The 21871-nt window shown below is 37.0% G+C and overlaps 1 protein-coding gene across 3 annotated transcripts in view; it reads left to right on the plus strand.

The window, feature by feature from the left end:
- The window catches only part of ANKLE2 (ankyrin repeat and LEM domain containing 2), a 35369-nt gene that overhangs the window by 4713 nt on the left and 8785 nt on the right, over positions 1-21871 (plus strand). For 2 of the 3 annotated variants that reach the window (XM_067539819.1, XM_067539817.1), the window contains exons 2-10: positions 1186-1674; positions 5664-5858; positions 7358-7551; positions 13893-14081; positions 14392-14514; positions 15079-15145; positions 16124-16305; positions 18351-18457; positions 19500-19693. In XM_067539819.1, coding sequence (XP_067395920.1) covers positions 1197-1674; positions 5664-5858; positions 7358-7551; positions 13893-14081; positions 14392-14514; positions 15079-15145; positions 16124-16305; positions 18351-18457; positions 19500-19693 — 1729 coding nt within the window. In that variant the 5' untranslated portion in view covers positions 1186-1196. The remainder of the gene's footprint in view (positions 1-1185; positions 1675-5663; positions 5859-7357; positions 7552-13892; positions 14082-14391; positions 14515-15078; positions 15146-16123; positions 16306-18350; positions 18458-19499; positions 19694-21871) is intronic. The other variant, XM_067539818.1, reaches the window with a different exon arrangement.

A 21871-nucleotide genomic window follows, 5' to 3' on the forward strand; every position in this document is an offset into this window, starting at 1 on the left:
AAGTTTTGACAAACTGGGTGGGTGAAAAATAGAATTGAAGACTTAATCGTTGCTTTAAAATGCAGTGTCTAAAAATCTAAGAGTAGTAAAAGCTTCAAAACAAACCTTTTTTGATTTTAAAAAAAAAAAGGGGGGTGGTGGTGGTGGTGGAGGGAAATGTGTGTTCTAATGACATAGTATGCAAATACAGCGTTTCAGATCTCCAGTTTTATTCCTACCTTCTATAGTGTAGGGACCTGGCTTATATTCATAGTAAACATGGTTTATAAATATGACCCAAACCAGTAGGATCTATTTATAAAGCAGTCTCAGCTTCCTCCTGAAAATAATTACTTTATCTAAATTTGTTTAATGATATTGTCACTTGAGGTGAAGTATATTTCAATTAAACTAAATTCTTTTATGATTTGTGCTGTCCTTGGTTTCTCACCCTAATGTGCGTTAAGTAGCAAAGTAAAGGGATAGTTTAATAGAGTAGTTGCTGATTAGGGAAAAAAATTCAGAAGCCAAAGCAGCCTGACAGTACAGCTGAATCTTAGTTTTGCCTTAGGAACAGACTCTTATAGACTGTATAGTAGGAAAAACCTGTAGCCCTTAGGTATCTTGTAGTATGCTGTGAGGTGATTTTTAAAGTACAGGTTTACCATTTAGCTCCTACAAAACTAATCCTACATCTTAAGTTTAGTTATGGTTTTCAGAGTAAAATCCCATGTTTGGGTTTTTATGGCAAGAAATATAATAATTTACATTGAGATCAAATTTGCTTGCAGCCTCTGCTTCCTGACCGAATGCAGAAGCTGTGAGCATGGGTATTAGATTCAGAGATAATAGACAGCATATCACAGTGGACTCCATTCCTGTTGTAAGAGAATTCCTGTGCTACCCCATAACTTTGTGGAGGACAGGTGGGAGGCAAAATGAAGTCTCTGGTGGAGATGGAGATCGGGCAAGGCGACCAGGCACATTTCCAGCTGTTTGCCCTGAGAACAGAGAGAGGGAATTTTAGCTTCTAAAAATATTTTTTGTGTGTGTGAAGTGGAAAAATATTATACTGTCTTTGTGCAACCTACATAATTCAAATAACTTATTTTAATTATGTTGCCCTTTTCCCTACATTTAATAAACCATTTCAATAGAAGAAAAGTGTTTGTAACTGCAGTTGCTGTCACTTGGTGTTTTTTCCAGATGAAATAACAATGGATACTATATTGTCTCGACTGAAGCTGCTAACCCCTGATGATCTTAGAGAAGAAATTATGAAAGCAGGACTGAAGTGTGGACCCATTACCTCAACCACCAGGTTTATTTTTGAAAAAAAATTGGCTCAGTCTTTGTTGGAACAGCAAGGAGGGTTGGAGATTAATGCTTCCACTGTTTCCGAGAAATCATCTGAAAACACTGCGTTTGGTAGTAGCCAGTCAGAAATACAAAGAGCTTTGAAATCTACTGCAGTGAACTACAACAGTCATGTAAACTTCTCTGAAGAGGGAGACTTTGGGTACAATATGGGTCTGAACCCCCCACAAGAGGAAGCTGTAACTCACAATACTTGTTCTGCATCAGTCTGTGGCACAGTAGATGTTGATTCACAAATAAATGCTCAGACACCATCTAGAGATCCTCCTCTGTACTATGGCGTGTGTCCAGTTTATGATGACATATTGGCAAGAAATGGTAATTTACTTTTACAATTTCATGTTTGACTGCTTTTGAAGGTCAAAGGCTGTGGATTTTACATTATATAGTACAAAAGAAAATGTTTTCCAGCTGGTGTGTTCCTTTTGTGGGTATAGTGTTATATCATCATGAACTGAGAGAGGTAAGAGGATATTTGGGCAAGTGGAGCCCTGTTATGACCTACGTCATCTTTCTTTTGTCTGTTGCCAGAGTTCATGACATGCTTTGTTTAGTTTGTTTTAAATAAGTAAAAATATCCAATCTCAGCAACCCAGTGTAAGGCTTGAGACTGTTTTCAGCAGGTTGGTCATTAAAACTCATGTAAATATCGAATCCTCAAGGACAATGGCTCGTGCAAACATCCAATGACCCAGGTAGCCAGACGTCCTCTTAGTGATTTTAATTTCGATAAGAACAACTATTTGCTTTTAGAATTTCTGTCTGTCTGTCACCTATCTGTAAAGATCTCCCCCCTTCTCCCTCCACCCTACCCCCCCACCTAGTGTAACCCTAGCATCCTTGATGTAAGTAAAGTAATTAAAAGTGTCTCTGCATGTATATAATGGCCATTATCACTGTTGTCTCTCCGGATGGGACAATGTCTGTATTTGCAAGTGAATAGATAAAGAATTTAAACGTGCTATGTAATCGATAAGAAAGGGTATATAATTGACCACTGTAACATCATGAAGCTGATTTCTCAGACTTCCTGGTATCGTGAATAAACCTTTCCAGTATTGTCTATGCTGCCTGATTCTTGGAGAAAGAATCCTTCATGCTTTACACCAGTAAGCTAGCAGTAATCATCTAGTTTGGGGTGGGCTTGGGGTGTATTTTGATAAACAAGAAGCTTATGGTTGCAAAGTATTCTTGCAAACACTGTTTTTAAATTATGAAAATTACCTTAACAGCAGCATTTTAATAAAACTAGGATGACGGTGGTAATTCTGCCCACCCAGTAGGTACTTGACATTCTATCATGCATGCTTGAAAATACTGGGGTGACAATTTCTACTTCTGACCACATTTTCTGTGAGGTGGTGCAACTATGGAGTAAGTATGTATGATGGTTGATAAAATAAATAAGAATGTAAACTTTCCTTGGAAAAATCTTTCCAAAAGGAAAATCAGGTGTATAACAAATGGTTAACAAGTAACTTTTCACTTTTGATGTAATTATATTAATAACCAATTTTGCCAGCCAAGGTATGATATTATGGACTCATTTTTAGCTTCAGTTATAGCCATTTGGACAATTTCAATTGGGATCCTTTGAACATAAATTCCATTTGGTTTTTCTTCCAGTTACTTTTGTGTATGGCGTGGGTTTTCAAACTATGGGAGGGGATTGCCATGAATTTATCAGGGGCATGAGAATCTGACATGAGGTAGAACTCTCCTACATCCTTGCTACTTTCAGAGGAGCTGGAGCAAGTGGAGGCAGTGCCTTTCCACTGAAAGGAACAGCAGTGGCAGCTGCTGTGCAAGGGAAGGCCCCAGGCAGAGGGGTTCGAGAACAACCCTGTCCTCATAATGGCTGGTACTGGCCTAGGATGGGAAGGAGTTAGAGAATAAGCTTGCCCCCATAGTGACTATTACTGGGCCCTACCCACCCCCACCATCCATCCTGCCCTATATGTCCCCCAGCCAGTGGGCTGATGGCAGCAGGCAGCCAGGGCTGGGCAGCAGCAGCAGTGTGGAGGAAGCGGCTGGCACCTGTGAGTGGAGTCAGCAGATGCAGCCTGTTAGGAATTGTGGCCTGGCCATGAGGGGAGAGAGGCTGTCTGGGGCTATAAAAGGGGGAAGCTGGCTGCGAGAGTAAGAGCGAGGGGGCAGGCCAAGCTGGGGGAGGAGGAGAGGGAGGCATGCAAGGGACATGAATTTCTGGGATGCAACAAAAAAAAGTTTGGAAACCTCTTGTCTAGGCCAATGATTTTCAGATTGTGGCCCTGGGGAGTCCTCAAAATGAAACACTGAGAATCGAATGGTAATAGGTTGTTAAATGGGGGAGGTAGGTCTCTGAGAAAATGTTATGAAGTAGTTTATAAAATGAAAAGACTTGATTTGTGCTGATCTAGAATAGTGTGGTTAATTTGAGATTATAGGGAAACAAGATTTGCTCTAATAACCAACCAGTTAGGAGTGTCTTGGTGAAAGTTTTCATCCCCATTCGTTCTTCCCTTCCCAGCCAAAATGCACACTAGAAATTAAGCATGTTGTTTCAATGCGAGTGGTGGTATCCATTTGAGGGAATGAGAGTAAAAATGTGATGAAACTTTTAATGTACATTCTGAGACTTTCCGAAGATACTTTATCTTCAGCTCTTAGTAGTGTAGGAATTTAAGTAATTCAGAATTAATGTATTAAATAAGTTATATAACATCATTAATTTACATTGTACTTTACGTTGAATAACACATTATTTTGCCCCAAGGAACATATTGTAAGTTATGTTGTAACTTCTGGTCTGTGAAACAAAAATTGTCCCAGGTCCTTACATGTGGTATTAAATTGGATGTGTTCACTTATTCTTTCATTTTCAGTGTAAAGAATTTATAAACAGGGCCCTGTGTAAATTGATTTTTTTTTTTTTTTTAGAAAATTCATGACAATTGTAAATGACAAAGTATTGAATTTTGCAGTGTTTGTGCGGAATGAATTTTACAAGTAAATTTAGTCAATTTCAAGGATGGAATGAATTTTACATGTAATATTTAGTAAATTTTGATTGATGTTTTCCTTTTATAAACAATTATGGATTGGGGGCATTTTTATGATTTACGCAAGGCCCTTCTTATAACTTGTCTATTTTTAACTAGATGAGATCTTTGTATGAGTTAATATTTTTTTAATGGCAGTTTGTCATTTTGGAGATTTTGCACCTTTTGCTTCTTTGAAGGTTTTGTCTAGAAGTGATGGAAGAAATAGTACACATCACTTTCAGTGTGTAGAATCATGGTTATAAGTCATTCCACTTGTTCTACCATAACACCTGGCATTCATTTGGAGTCATACTAGATGCCACTCAGGTGAAAGAAAAATACTTTCTCCTCTCATCAGGAACAAAAAAAAAAAAAAAGCAATCATAATAAAGAACCTGTCAAAACTTTTTATGTAGGTTTGAATTGATGGCACTGGTAGTTTATTACCAAATTCTATATGTTCCTTCACCTCTCATAGCCACATGATATTCCAAGGCCTAGATCATGTAATTCTTTCTTTTTTACTCATTTGATGCAGTGTACAATAAGATATCACCAAATTATTCAGTTCCAAGATGTCAAGAAAACAATTCAGAGTACCCTTTAATAGAAGATAGGGGCTCTTACATGCTGAAACAGTGCTAATTTATTCCTCCTCATAAAGAGTAGGGCATTCTTGACAAATCCGGTGTCCAACAGAACAGAATAATAATTAAAAAAAAAAGCTTTGGACATCATGTAAGGTTCTGTGTTGGGAAGTCTTCAAGTTTTGACAGTGGGTCACTTTTATAGATCTTCCTATATAAAGGAATATTGGAAAGAATTCATGACTTAATGTGTTAGCTTTCATTCTTGATTTGAGATCATTATATCTCACTTGGTGAAGATGGTAAGTCATCTGTTTTTGTTTCATTTTTAAAGAGAGAGAGATGCTCTAGTACTATTAATACCATTGAGTCTCTCCCTCTAGCAAAAGGTCCCGAAAACACTGCAGCGACACCAGATGTTATATTCCATCCAAGCTGACACTAGTTGGAAACGATGAAATTCTGCCCCCCTAGTTTATTAGAGGTAAAATTTAAAAAGATCACTTGCAGCATTAGCAGGTATGTTCTTTATAACAAATTCAGTCTAGTATATCCCGTTTGGTAGGTAAACACAATTTGGGAATGAAGCTAGAAGGCCAGTTTGAGAATTTTGTAATCCGATTCCATGATAAAATTTGATCTTGAAGTGTGCGATTATGAAAAGAACTTAATTTTGGTCCTACTGTTTCTGTTCCAGAGAAAGTGCATATTTATGAGGATAAAAAGGAAGCTCTACAAGCTGTTAAGATGATTAAGGGCTCCCGATTTAAAGCTTTCTCAAACAGAGAAGATGCTGAGAAATTTGCTAAAGGAATATGTGATTACTTCCCATCTCCAAGCAAGTCAACCTTATCTTTATCTCCAGTGAAAATAGGACCATTATTTAACAGAGGTGAGTAAAAGCATACATTTGTGTAGACTAAACTCATACATAGTCATATCATAACTTTTTGGGGAATGGAGTAGCGTTTTGAAATAAAAAAACTTGCTAATTAATCTGATGATAGCAAATGAGTCCTTCCCAAAAGCAGAGTGTAGTGTAAAGGTTTATAATCCCTTGGAATCTTAAACTAAAATTGTTTTAAAGCTTTGTTTTTTTTAAGGTAAAGGAAATCTTAACCCAGAATTATGGATCTTAATTTAGTCCATATGGGACTGCTATCATTGTGCATAGAGAAATGACAGCCCATGTTTAATCTGTCCATTAATATGAGAAAAAGCTAGACATATGTAACAGAAATCACATCTGTATTTCTTCTTTTGGAGTCTGAGCTTTATCTCAGCTAAAATGCTACTTTGTCAGCCTGAGAAGGGAGAATTCTGAAGTATCCTGCATGGTGATAGTTACCTGTTTCCAAGAAATTCAGACCAAGAATTATGTTCAGAAACAAACAAAAAAAACCCCAAGCATATTTTTGGTATATTGGCAACCGTACCATTGCTGTGTCCTTAAGAATGAGCATGGTATCGGTTTGGAGTTGTGGGATCTATTGAAAGTTGGCTGCTTCTTGATTTAAGACTAAGAGAAAAGGATACTATTTTATTATTTATTTATTTGTATTATTATAGTGCCCCCGAGCCCTTGTCATTGAGCAGGACTCATTGTGGTTGGTGCTGTACAAATGCAAAAGATCTTGGCTAGATTGCTTTCCATTGTCTTCAGTTGTTTTCCATCCATATTAGCATAACATAAATTGATCATTCTCAGAGTTGAGTTCAGTCATGCTAAGAGCCACACTGATTATAAAGCAAACTTACTGTGCATTATTTTTCTAAAGCTAAAAAAATATATATTTTACACAGCCCATATATATGTTGCCTATTGCTGTATGGATAGGTGTGGTAGGATTTTATTTTATTTTATGATTTTTCAACAAATATTTGTTCTTTTTAATCATTTTGTGTTTTTTAATTGAGAAGATATTTATAAAATCACAGTAATTGTGCATTCAAACCTTACTGAACTGACAAATAGATTCTTAACACATTCAGAAATAAAATCATTACATTTGATCATATTTCACAATATTCTTAACTGGTAGAATTGACAGCACAAGAACAAATCACTTGCAAGTTCAACATATATTTTTAGCTTTCTCTGTAAATTTCTGTTTCTTTTGCAAAAAAAATTGTTTTTTGGATGGAAACAGACTGACAATTATCAGTTTCACCAATTAAAATAAAAGCCTTGAAAATCTGTGTATACTACCTTACAGCGAAAGGAAGTTATAATCGTTCCCCAGTTACAAACTGCTAGTATTTATGAACAAACATCTGTGGTCTTACTCTAAAAGTTGAAAGTAAAAGCATATTTCAATGGCAGAGGATAAGAAATTAACATGTATTGGGGAAAATGCATCCAGAATAATATAAAACTTTTCGTTTTGTTAGATGGTTTATGCTCCCCTGAGACAGAAACAGCTAATAAAGAAAGAGCCAACAGTTATAAAAGTCCCCGTACCCAAGACCTTACTGCCAAACTTCGGAAAGCTGTAGAGAAAGGAGATGAAGCAACATTTTCAGAACTTACCTGGAGTAACCCACGGTATCTGATTGGATCTGGAGACAACCCAACAGTTGTACAAGTAAGAATGTTTTCCAGCCTTGATCAAAGTAGAATTGGAATAATCCCTCCCTTCTGCTCCCCTGCAGCCTCAAAACCAAATATTTTTCATATAAACAGTTAATAGAGCCAGACTCTGGTGTCCAACTGAAGCCTAGAATCAATCATGCTGTTCAGTTGTCAGTGAAGCTGGCAGCAGCAACTGACTTCTGATGCTGCACTGTATCTAGTCTAATTTTGATGCTTCTTTTAGCACATTGTAATTTGAAATTGATCTGGTTTTATTGACAGTACTAAGTTTTTCAGCCTTAGTGGATTTTGTAGTCTCTTGATTTTTCTCTTTGTCAGACTAGTCAGTTGCCAGTACCTCATGGTTTCAAGAATTTCGGCTCCCATTGTCTTGGAATCTTTGCGTCAGTTTCAGTGTCATACTCTCTCAATTTAAAACTTTGTGCTCTTTCTCCTTTTGGAGCTTTTATCACCTCTTGATTTTAGTCTATGTCAAATGATGCACTGGGCTTTGCATCAACAGCTTTTTTTCCTCTTTCAGAATGCGGAAGCATCCAAGGTTTCAAGAAATCTTGAACGTTGTCAGATAGTCTCTCTTTGACAGGCATGACTGTTCTCTGTCTTGGAAAAAAGACCATAGGCTGAAATCAGTGGGGGAATCTGCTCAATGTCTGAGATGCCTATACATAAATGTGAGGAATATGGAGAATAAACAGGAAGAACTGGAAATATTAGTTAATAAGATAATTTATGAGTTAATTGGTACTCAGAGACTTGATGGGATAAATCTCATGACTGGAATATTGATATAGAGGGATATAGCTTGTTCAGGAAGACAGGCGGGGAAGAAAGGGAGGAAGTGTTGCATTAGACATCAAAAATATAAACATTTGTTCTGAGATTCAGGAGGAGATGAGAGGCAGACCAGTTGAAAGTCACTAGGTAAAGGTAAAAGGGGGAAGAAATATGGGTGACATTGTAGCAATGTATTATAGACCAGGGGTGGCCAAACTTACTGACTTCCCACCCCACCCCTTTGAAAACCCCTTCCCTGCTGTGCAGAATCCAGCCCCACCACCCTGCTAATGGGCAGAAGCGCTGAGCTCCCCACCCCAGTCTGGTAGGCAGATAATTGGGGGGTGGAGGGGGCATAGAGTGCTCCATGAGCTATACTTTAACTGTAAAAGAGCTGCATGTGGCTCATGAGCCATAGTTTGTCTATCCCATCAGGAAGAGGAGGTAGATGAGACGTTTCTAGAGTAAATAACAGAAATAGTCAAAACACACAAGACCAGGTAGTAATAGGGGATCTGTAACTACCCAGACATCTATTGGAAAAGTAATACAGCAAAACACACAGGCAATGGTTGCGCTACAAAGCTTGCAGCAGCGCAGCTGCACTGCTGTAGCATTGCTAATGCAGACACTCTAAGCTGACAGGAGAGAGCTCTCCCATCAACTTAATTACTCGAGCCCCCGTCAGTAGCGGTAGCTATGTTGGTGCGAGAAGCTCCCACCAACATAGCACTGTTCACATCGGCGCTTATGTCAGTGTAACTTACGTTGCTCAGAGGGTGGCTTATTTGCACCCCTGAGCAAAGTAACTTATAGGGACTGAAGCTGTAATGAGTACATAGCCACAGTTTCCAGTAAGTTCTTGGAATGAATTGGGAACAACTTTTTGCTTCAGAAAGTGGAGGAAGTAACTGGGGGAGCAGCCATTTTAGACTTGATTCTGACCAACAGGGAAACTGGTTGCAAATCTGAAGATGGAAAATAATTTGGGTGAAAGTGATAACGAAACAATAGATTTCATGAATCTAAGAAAAGGAAGGAGTGAGTGCAGCAGAATAAGCACAGTGGACTTCAGAAAATCAGACTTTAACAAACGCAGAGAACTGATAGGTAAGGCCATATGGGAAGAAAATGAAGGGATAAAGTAGTTTAGGAGAGCTGGCAGTTTCTCAAGGAAACAATGTTGAACATGCAGCTACCAACTATTCTGGTGCAAAGGAAAGCTAGAAAAAATAGTAAGAGGCCAATATGGCTCCATGAGGAGCTCTTTAATGACCTGAAAACAGAAGAATCCCACAAGAAGTGGGAACATGGATGAATTGCTCAGAAGGAATACAAAAGAATAGCACAAGCATGTAGGGACAACATCAGAAATGCTAAGGCACAAAACGAGTTACACCTAGCAAGGGACATAAAAGGCAATAAGAAGAGGTTCTTTAAATACATTAGGAGCAAAAAAAGATGAAGGAAAGTGTAGGTCCTCTATTTAGTGGGGGAGGAGAGCTAATAACTGATGACATCAAGAATGCTAAAGTGTTTAATGCCTCTTTAGCTTCAATCTTCATTAAAAAGGTTAATGGTGACCAGATACGCAACATGATTAGCATTAACAACAAGGGAAAAGGAGCACAAGCCAGAATAGGGAAATAACAGATTAAAGAACATTTAGATAAGTTGGCTGTATTCAAGTTGGCAGGGCCTGGTGAAATTCATCCTAGGGGTACTTAATGAACTAGCTGAAGCAATCTTGGGACCGTTAACAATTATCTTAGAGAACTCCTGGAGGATAGGTGAGGTCCCAGAAGACTGGAGAAGGGCAAACCTGGTACAGTGCCTGTCTTTAAAATAGTGAACAGAGAGGACCCGAGGAATTATATACCAGTCAGCCTATATTAAACACCTTTAGGACAATAAGGTTATCAGGGAATAGCCAGCATGGATTTGACAACAAATCATGCTAAACCAACCAGATTTCTTTCTTCGACAGGCTGTGGCCTAGTGGATAGTGGGGAAGCAGTAGATGTTATAGATCTTAATTTTCAGTAAGGCTTTTGATACAGTACCACATGAGTCTCATAAGCAAACTGTGGTCTGGATGAAATTACTATAAGGTAGATGCACAACTTGTTGAAAGACAGGATCATTATCAGTGGTTCACCGTCTGTCTGGGAGGATGTATCTAATAGTGTCCCACAGGAGTCAGTCCTGAGTCTGGTACTATTCAATATTTTCACTAATAACTTGGATAATGAAACAAGGAGAGTATGCTTATAAAATTTATGCATGACACCAAGCTGGGTGCAGTTTCAAGCACTTGGGAGGACAGGATTAGAATTCAAAATGACTTGACAATTTAGTTGATTGGTCTGAAATCAACAAGATGAGGTTCAATAAAGATAAGTACAAAGTACTTCACTTTGGAAGGAAAAATCAAATGCACATCTACAAAATGGAGAATAACGAGCTAGGTGGTAATACTGCTGAAAAGGATCTGGGGGTTATGATGAATCAAAAATTAAACACAAGTCGTCAACGTAATACAGTTTCAAAAAAAGCTATGTCATTCTGAGGTGTGTTAACAGGAGTGTAGTATGTAAGAGACAGGAAATAATTGTCCCGCTTTACTCTGCACTGGAGTTCTGCCTCAGCTGGAGTACTGCGTCCAGTTCTGGGCACGACTCCTTAAGAAAGATGTGACCAAATTGGAGTGAGTCCAGAGGAGAGCAACATAAATGATAAAAGATTTAGAAAACCTGACCTATGAGGAAAAGCTTAAAAACCTTGATACGTTTAGTCTGAGAAAAGAAGACTGAGCGGGGACCTGGTAATAGTCTTCAAGTACATTAAGGGCTGTTAAAGAGGACTGTGATCAATTGTTCTCCATGTCCACTGAAGGTAGGACAAGCTGTAATCAGCTTAATCTACAGCAAGGCTTATTTAGGTTAAATATTAGGAAAAACTTCCTAACTATAAGGGCATTTATCTCTAGTGTGGTCTTCTAAGGGAGCTTTTGGAATCCCCATCATTGGAGGTTTTTAAGAACAGGTTAGACAAACACCTGTCAGGAATGGTCTAGGTTTACTTGGTTCTGCCTTAATGCAGGGTGGCCTCTCAAGGTCCCTTTCAGCCCTATATGTCTATAATTCTGTAACTTGCTTGGCTGTTAGATTTGTTCAAATATGTCACCATAAGCAGTCTTATTCTATAGAAAGCTCTTGAAGATGATGCTGGCTCTATTCTGATACTTCTGTAAGTCCAGCAAGGAGCAAGCCAGGAAGTATTAGTAGGCTATTGCTTTGAATGATCCAGCAAAGAGTCAGAACTGGGCTTTGAGGCTTAGTGGGGTTTTTGGCATCATTCCAGTGGAATAGGGCTTAAATTGTGCATACACAAACTATAGGCACCCTGCTAGACTAGATGAATCACCATCACCAAAACAGTTTGAAGCTGTTTCATTTTTGGTGTTTTGTTGTGCTACTAAAGTTGGTGTTGACTTCCTTGCTACTCTTGACATTCTACTCCAGTTATCTTTGACTCAAGCGAGTCATTATCTCTGCTGAAGAAATAAGTTTGATCCGCATCAAGAGGCGCCTATTTGATACCTATTGTGCAGCATGTTCTGCCCTAGACACTAAAAGCAACCAGAGAAGGCATCCCATTTTCCAATTCTGTTAGGGCTGGTGTTTTCCCCAAAGCATCCACTTCAGTACAATGAAGTAGTGTCGCAGTGTTGACCATGGGAGTTCACAGTGAATTAATGTCAGGGTATCTGACCAGGATAACAATGGGCAAATGAGTCAAAGCTCTGAACACCAGTACTATTGACATAGTCTGTGCCAGAGGCGTTGGTGCAGCTGATATCAATGTAGGCTTTGGCAACCTTATGCTTCCATCTGTGGTATTGATGCAAAAGTCAATGATGCCTGCTGCAGGGGATTGAGTGAAGTGTTCTTTCGACACAAGATACAGAGAATTGTCTGAAGCTATGCACATCTACACTAAAAAGAGAGAGAGAGAGCTAGTGGAAAAGAATGACACTATGAAATGAATCCTATCTAAGGTAAACTGAATCTCAAAACAATTAACCGTTAATATAAATAAATCCAGTAGCAGTGAAGGTTGTACAGGTCCGAAGCTCTGCAGTAACACTCTAAAAATACATTTGGCAGCTCATTCAATGTAGGGGTGAATCTAAGAGTTAGGTATTGCAGTACTTAATACGTTTTTACTTTTGTTTTCAGATCAGAACTGTGTGTTAAAATCCCTGCTAGTGTGTCTTATGAAATAACTGAACTCTTGAGCCATTATCTGTAAGAGTTAGGTTTGTAGGTATGGGCTTTTCTTAAAGAATGTCTGATTCAATTACCAGAATACGTAAAATGAGACACATACTTTTCCTAATATAAAAAATGGATTAGGACTTTTAAATATTCTTTATTTTTCTAAGTTCATGTTGTTAGTTAAATTGTAATGTACATGGACAGAAAGCATGAGTTTCATACTAGGAGCAGAGTTGAATTCAAGCCTGCAGTAGTGTGAACACTAAAGATGTTGCCAACAGAGAGTAATGCTGCTAGAACAGGATCTAATGTTAGTTGAAAGTGAACAGAAATCTGAGAATTCTCTAACTTTCCATAAGTATTGTGTTCCTATCTTTTCCCTTCACACATTATTAACCTGCAGAATTTTTTTTAAATGTTGGACTGTTGCTTAACTATTTTGTGAAATAAGAAATTAGCAGTTTTTATTTTGTTTTACAACTACTCTGGAAGGGCTGGAGTGCAGAAGTTGAGCACAGTCTCTTGAGGTTGGGGTTAGCTTCATATTGTTCAAAAATGATGAACTCTTACCAAACATGTAGTATTAAGGAAGGCTGGAATTGCTTGGAGCCCATTAAATGAAATGATTGTTTGTAACACAGGGCAAATGGTGGGTAGCTAAGCAGTCCTTGTGGTGTCTTGACTAAGCACTGCTTACCTGTTTTCCTCCTCTTAAAAAAAATAAATAAATAAATAAATAAAAAATTGCCAAAATGCTAGTCTAGACCCAGAATCTTTAGGACTGAAGAGATTTACCTGTAGGCTAACATTTATCAGAGTTAAATTTGTATGCAGTATACAGTAAAATCTGTAGTATATGCAGCAAACTGAATTTTAAATGTGTGGCTTTAATTTTCTCTTATTGAAGTGATCATGAAGTTCAGAATATGTTAGGTGATACTTTAATGCTCCTGTGAAGACAAACTTGCCCCTTTTGCTATTTAAATCTGTCCTAGGTATTTAGTGGGTTTAAGGCTAGAGTACTGTCAACTGTAAGGACATCTTGGATATCTTAAAATCTTACAAAATCGTGCAATATATCATAATAAAAATGTTTTGATACTAATTTTTAAACTATTTTTTCACAAAAAAATATTTCCTTAAAAAGCAAAAAAGTCTAAAAAATAAGATTCACTGATACCCTCACAGCTAGTTTTTGCTATCATATCCGTTAAGTTTAGTAAGGGAAGCAAGCTGTTTAGATTTCAAATGGTTCTTAATGTTTGTGCTTTATTTTCAGGAAGGGTGTAGGTACAATGTCATGCATGTTGCTGCCAAGGAGAATCAAGCTGGCATCTGCCAGTTGCTATTAGACACTTTGGAAAATCCTGAATTTATGCGGCTCATGTATCCAGACGATGATGAAGTAATGTTGCAGAAGCGCATTAGATATATAGTTGACCTTTACCTTAATACGCCGGATAAAATGGTGAGATTTAAATGTCTGCTAGGGCGCTCATTTGTTGTGAAAGGGAGAGCACGAGTTTCCTGGAGGATTGTTACTTCTAGTATTCTAATAGCAGAAATTAACAGGTTGTGTTCTGATTGAAAAATCAGATTTTTTTTTTAAAGAGCACGGTAGATTAATCATGATGATAATTCTATTTTTAAAACCGTGAAAAAAATAAAATATGAGTTTGATCACTTTGTTTTCAAATACATACTAATTCTGGGTAATGAATGAGAAGCTGGGAATATTCAATGAAGGCATATATATAATTTTTTTTTCTGTGTTGCAGGGATTTGATACCCCATTGCATTTTGCTTGCAAGTTTGGGAATCTGGATGTGGTTAATGTACTTACCTCACACCCAGACATTGTAAAAAATCCAAGAAACAAGTATGGTCAAATTCCAGCAGAAGTAAGTTTCTCCATCCACATTGGGAGCAGATCTGTGACAATTCCAATTGTACTTCAATACAGTTTTTGATTTTAGGGTTCAAGCACAGATCCCCTGACTAATGTAGATAGATTCTTATTTCAGAACCTCAGGTTATTAGGATTAGAATGTACCATCTCTAGTGCTGGAATAAATTTTTAGTATGGTTTGGATCTGTGGGAATGTTCTAGTTTGTGGCTTCCTAGAATTTCCTATCTCGAAATTGCATTGTGGATATGTTTAATGGTCTGTCCCACCTTGTGGACTTTTTATTTTAGGTTTGAATATGAAAGCTGCAGGTTTTGATTTGGTGCACAGCTCTCCATAATGGTGGAGGCAAAGCATACCGTTGTTATTGGAACATTGTCAGAAAACATATTTATAGGAAAGACTGAAATGTCTTTCCAGTTTAAAAAAAAAAAGTCGGAGGGGGGAATATGTCTGAAGGAGGAATGGACCCTTTTGTATCCAAAAAAGAAATGGGCATGGGACTTATAAGACAACTTTTAGGGCTTTGCTAATTAAAAGTAACATTTCTTCTAACAGGTAATCTGTGAAAGAAACAAAAATAAATCTATGGAATTGAAAGAGAAAATAAGAGAATATTTGAAAGGTTTGTATTTAATATGTAATCTTCATTGTATATACAATATCCAAAAACGTTAATTTTGTTGTCATTCTGTTTTATACTTTCATATTTATGTTTAGTAGTGTTCCTGTTGACCATTTGCCTTGGTTTTGATAAATAGTACTCTTACAATGAGAGAAACTTTAGAACTAACAAGGAGCAGAAAATGTCTTAAAGTGGATGTCCTTATTGATCAATATTTAGAGTATATAGCAGAGACAGTAAACCTCACAGCCTTGTGAGGTAGGTATTATCCCTGTTTTCTGATGTGGAAGCTGACATAGGGTATGTCTACAGTGACAGCGGCAAATTCACGGCCATCAGATTGATTTTTCCGTATCGACTGAGCAGAAGTGAAAACCTGCTCAATCGATCTAGAAGTCGATTTAATAAAACCACCTCCCCAAAAAGCATAGCTCTGCATTGACAGGTACTCATTTCCTGTCAGTGCAGTGTAGTGGAGATGGCATGCAGAAGGGAATTTAGGAAGTCGACGTAAATTATGAAAACTACTCTACGTAGCTTGCTTAACTCCCGTTGACGGCCGCCAAATTTGCCTGTCTGTGTAGATCAGGCCTAGTTTAGGCTACTCGCTTACAAAATGCTGCACAAGGAATCAACATAAAGTTAGGATTCATCTTGTTTTCTAGTGGTTGTCCTTAAATGCCAGCTCTGTGGGTCTACATTTTTGCAGGGTGTAGATTCTGAAAGTGCTGAAGATCCTTAGGAAGCAGATATGTCAGTACAGCAATTCCCTTTTTTTGTTGAGAAAATAAAACCTTCAACATTTAATAGGTATTAGAAGCAGTGAGTTTTAATTAAAAGATAAAGCCTTTTGCTAGTGAAATTAAGTCAAATTTTTAGTCATTCAGATGTACTGACATTTAAATATATTCCAGAAAGAGGCAGCAAACTACTGCAACACTAAGATCTTAAAAAAATCATATCTCATTTTATTTTTAGGTCGATATTATGTGCCACTCTTGAGAGCGGAAGACAATTCCTCAGCTCCAGTGATTGGTGCACCTTGGTCACCTGATCAGTCAGATGATAATCCCCTTACATCTTTACCTAGGCACAGTGGCAGCCCCAAGGATCCAGTCTTGTCAGTGAGAGCTTTTGCAGGCCCAATGACTCCCTCCAAGGTAAGGATATAATAAAGGAAGTCATACAATCAAATGCTTACCCAGTTCTCTTGTGGATTTCAAAATATAGTAATTTGAGCCCATGAAGATGACTCATTCAGTGGCATAACCTGTTACTTTTGGATACTCCAGTCAGGGTTCAGCATCAAAGCTCTTCTGCTTCAGAAAAAAATTTACTATGCAGAGAAGGAAAGGAGTGAAGGGTATATTTATACCTTTTTTGGAACTCTCTTAACAGATGGTTGTGGAGCACTGGTATTTGAGTGCATCAGGAAATTGGGAGAGATGGTAAAAATAAAGAAATAGTTGAAAATTCTTGTTTTCCTAGTGGGACCCTGCTAAATATTCTGAGACGCAGATGTTTCTTGATGTATTTCCTGGATCTGTACAGTCCTTGCAGATCAGTTCCCTCATTTCCCCTACCTGAAACAAAAACTGATTTCAGAGATTAACTACTAATCACTTATGAAAATGGAAACACAGTTAGAATTGGCAAACAATGTAGCATATTCTAACTAAAATGATTCTAACTAACTGATATTAAATGTTTGAATTAATTTATCACCACTTAATCTTGCTAGAGTAGACTAGTAAAATGTTTATCTAATTGAAAAAATAATTTGGAAGAATGTAATTGATTATAGGAAAACAAGCATAGTGACAGCAAACAATTAATTAAAATATCTTCATTACAAAGAAATCATTGTTTCTATTCGATTCACAGACATTTCATTAGTTTTACTGTCTGTACGTATTAAAGTATAACACCCTTAGAAGTACTAATTAACATATGTAACCCTTCTGGCAGATGTTATCGCCAGCAAGATATAACCACTGGTATGAGAGAGGTTTCTGATTCCATCTACTGATGAACTAGAGGATGAGAGCTTTTTCCTTTGATACTTTGACTAGTTGATGTGTCAGGTTTATTGAGAACCTGTGTTGTTATTCCTCTAAATAACCTTTATTGGTTAAATTTTTATTTACTCGTGTTAAATACAAAATTTATGCTCTTTGAAAGCTTGTGCTGTTGTGACATAAGTTACAAATAATGCATTATTTTAGGCCACAGGCATGTATTCTTAACAGTCTAAATGTAGTTGTCAGGTATTAATGTTGTCTGGACCGCTTGTCATGAGATGAAAATGTAGGTGACCATACAGAATTGACATTTGAGAAATTTATTCCCTTAATGAATTAAAAACCTTAATTTTTGTGTTAGCATAAGCAGCTGGATAAACTCAGAATAAATTTGGACACCTATAACATCTCCTAAGTTTGTAATTTGTTTTTTTATATATTAAATAAATAAATAAATAAAATCAGGTTTTTTCATATTAGAATAGCATAAATTGGCTATTGCCTTTAAATATAATTATAATGCTGCAAAACAAAGTTGTGTGTCTTTTTTCTCTCTGGTGTGCTCCAATCAATAGACTTCATTCTGTGCTGTTGCCTGGAAAATTAATGGAATAATTAAACAGCTTAGATGTACAAGTGTATGCCTTAGTGTCTATTTTTCTATGTTAAAAAAAAAAAATTATCCAAGGAAGATATACATTGCCTTCATTAAAAGAAAAACAGGTTTATGATTTGGAACTGTAACAAAAGATGTTGCCATTTGGCAAGAACGGAAAATGTAGAAAAATCAATGAAGCCCAGTATGTGACTCAATTTAGTACACAAATTAGTAATGGAAACTTTAAATTGTGGTAACATTTTTTTTTTTATTATTAGTTATGTCTGATATCCCTTTCAATATCTGATGCTTCTGAGACTTATAATGTACAGTAATAAAAAGTCTGTTTAGGGTAGAGAGAATTTTGTGTCTAAAATGAAAGATATAGACTGTAACTGGGTGTAGTTGAGCAATGTATATAGTTAAACTTGAATTGTATATATGCAACTGAAGAACAGCTAAATACATCATTGAACAACTTAGTGTGTCTCTTTGAAGCAAAAGCTTCTAGGTAGAGCCTTTTGCTGCAATGTATTCAAGGTGCATGTTGTATTTCTGTTGTCTACATTCTGAATTTGTTTTGAAGGCAGAAGAATTTCGCAGGCTTTGGAAAACTCCACCTCGAGAGAGAGCAGGTTTCTTTCACAATGTCAGGAAATCTGATCCAGAAAGAGGAGTTGAAAGAGTTGGAAGGTATTAAGAGAATCTCAGCATAAAAGATATAAGTGTAGCAATAGGCCAGAAAATAATTTTAAAAACTGCAGCACTAGAGGCATTACTAATAGTTAATATAAGGACAAGCTGCATAAAGCAAAATTCTTCTACAAACATTTTACAATGTATATTTTGAGTCCTTATTGTATCTTTATGTAAATAAAAAATAATTTCACTCATAAAACGAGACCTATGGAACCACTTCAGAAAGGGAAAAGAAATACATTTTTAACTGTTCCCTGCATTATGTCCAGAACTCTTTTCTCAAACGCCACCCACTCTTTTGCCTAATTTCTCAGAACATTTCAGATTAGGAAGAACGCTAATAATTGGGACTGTGTCCTTTTGAAAATCAGATTGTCAACTAATTGATTAATAGATTGAGCATTACCTATGCTTTCTGAAAGCTGGGAGATTGTTAAAAGTTTGGTTAAATGGAAAAAGATGTTAAGGTATACTCGTATCTTCTCTCCAGCCACACAATAAAGAAAGTGTCCATCTTTGTGAAAGGTGTTTGTGCGTATGAATGGGTCCTCACCACAAAGGAGATATTTTCTGTGTTGTGGTAACACACAAATGTAAAAACTTTGACATCTAAGTTTGTTAAAACGAGGGGTGGCGTCCATCTTTTCTTTAAAATTACCCTTTTTCGGGGGGGGGGGGGGGGAAATTGAGTTGATTGACTTCAACCAAGAAGTGTCTATGCCAGTAATTGATTAATTTCTCCACCTGATGCCTAGACAGAGTCATCTTAAAAGTCAGTCTGTGGTGTTAATAGTAAAAATAATACATAAAAATTTAGGGTTATTATAAAAGAAAGAAGTTGTTATAAAAGAAATTAGAGAGAACACTTATGGTGAAGGATACATATTGCTGATGCAGAACTTGCTTGTTACAGAATTCTTAAATTTGACAATTTCAGAGGCCTAGAAATGGTTCATAAAACATGTCTGACAATAAATTTACTTGAACTAATATGTTATGTCTTCACAAATGATTCGTTTTATCTTATTTATTGCAGGGAGTTAGCTCATGAGCTGGGGTTCCCGTGGGTTGAATACTGGGAATTTCTGGGCTGTTTTGTTGATCTGTCTTCCCAGGAGGGGTTGCGAAAATTAGAAGAGTTCCTGAGTCAACGGGAAATGAGTGAAAAGGCTCAGCGAGAAACAGGAGAAAATGAAACCTGCAACCGATACAAAACTCCACATCCTTCTGGTAAGAAAAGAACAGACATTATTATAAATAAAAAAGTGGTTACATTAGAAAAAAAACTTTGGGCAGGGCTTGGAGTTCACATTTAGTTCCCTCCCCCCCTTTTTTTTTTGGATTGCAGATATTAATCTATTACTCAAATATTATACTACTTTTAACACAGAAACATTAATTTAGAGAAATGGGGGAATTCAGTTAGGGTTACGAGATCATATCTCATTAAACACTCTCCATCTCTCATGCTGCTGTTCCCTGAAATACAGATTCTGGATTTAAATCCTGGCCTCTTTGAAGTCAGTGGCAAAACTCTCATTGACTTCAATGGGGCCAGGATTTCACCTGAAATGTTTGGTAATTCCCTTGTGAAGTACAGTCAATTTTCTAAAACACAGAAATAATTCAGTCCAGTTGTGGGCAGAGAACACAAACTAACCAAGGCTTAAAACCAAACTTTTTGCATCAACTTCATGGGCTGCAGGTTGTATTTCAGGATTTGCTTTTTCTTAATTGGAATAAAACTAAACATTTAAAAAAAAATTCCCACAAAATGGAAATTTGGTAGGGAGAGGCAGAAATCATTCTAAAAAATTTGTTTTGAAAAATTTTGGAAATTTCATTTTTCTTCTTACACTTTAATGACATCATTAATGTGTAGTATCACATCATGTCATATTATGACAGTCAAAACGTTCTACTTTTTTAAATATTAAAGGCAGCTGTTACTTTGTATAGATTGAAATATCTTTTCTTATTTTCTAGATCACTGTCTCCTGTTGGTTGCAATGTAACTGACATTTTGTCAGTGTTTTATTAAAACACATTATGCTGTGACTTGACATATGACATATAATTATGCATTACTACTGCTGACATATCACAAAGCAATGTAAACGTAATAAATATAATATAAAAGTGAAAAAATAAATTCCGAAACAAAATAAAATGAATTCGTTTTTATTTGTTTCTGGAAAATTTGTTCTTGCAAGAATTTTTTTTTAATTGATACAGTTTCACAATAGATGTTGGCTTTGTCAAAGTGGCATTTTCTGATGGATAATTGTTTTGACAGATTTTCTGAGCAGCTGTAGGCACAGACCCCTTTTCAAAGCAGTTTCCCATTTGAGGAAGTCTTTTTCCTGCAACCCAGGTTATACAAGTCTCACTGTACCAATTGTTCCCGTTTCTCTTCATTAGTTTGAGTGGATGGACACACAACCCATCCCTACAGAATTTCTCCTCTTATTAGTTAGCCTGCCAGGAGCTCGGGAGCCTGTGGGGCAGCCAACCTCAGAGCTGAGAGATGGGGTTGTCTGCTCCCCACACTGCCCCTCTTAGGTCAGTGAAAGCGTTCCTGGTGAGGACACGCAACAGCAATCCAAGGAGGGTAGTATGGACATCACCCACTACAGTAATTAATGCGGTGGCTGTAAGTCGACCTAATATAGGTTGACTTATCTTTGTAGTGTAGACAAGGCCTAAGTCTTCAGAGGTGCAGGAATATGGCAACTGGTCCTCCAGTGTACTTAAAGAGGTGTACCTTGAAAGAAAGAGCTGCTTTTGCTTCTCATCTTCCCCCCCCCCCCCCCCCCCCCCCCCCCCCCCAAAACATCTAAAGTTTTGCATTCTCAAGCCAACAGACTTGATGCTGAAGAAGATATTTAGGTAAAATTCCTAGCCTAATCATTGACCAAGTCAGTTGGTAAAGGTTTAAATGTTAATTTTCTTTTTCCCACACACACTCTTAATGTTCCTAATAGAAAAAGTGGACACTTTTTTCTCCAACAGTAAAATGTAAGTGTACGCTACCAGATTTCTATATATCTTTCAGTAATCTCTAATTTCAATATTGTAGTAGAAATAGATCTGCAATATTTTGTGTGCTCATCTAGATCCATGTTGATGAAGTAAATATATTCTGCAGTGTATATCATTGCCTATTGTTGAAAAAGGAGTGTATATATTTCAGTACCTATTCACAAGAGAACTTAATTCAGCTTCTTTTGTGGGGTTGTCTTTGTGCTAGTATAATGTCAATGGAATCTTTGATGTGTGGGAGGTCATGGCATATTTAATAGTTAGTTTGCATTGATATCTTTTTGCCATCATATTCTGTTTCTGATTTCATCTTGAAACTTGATCTGTTTCTGTGAATCAGGCACTTTAAGTGAGAAGCACAGGAAA

Source organism: Emydura macquarii, unplaced genomic scaffold (genome assembly GCF_026122565.2).
Source record: "Emydura macquarii macquarii isolate MOO-44397 ecotype Brisbane River unplaced genomic scaffold, CSIRO-AGI_Emac_v2 contig_554, whole genome shotgun sequence".
In the NCBI taxonomy this organism is placed as follows: domain Eukaryota; kingdom Metazoa; phylum Chordata; order Testudines; family Chelidae; genus Emydura; species Emydura macquarii.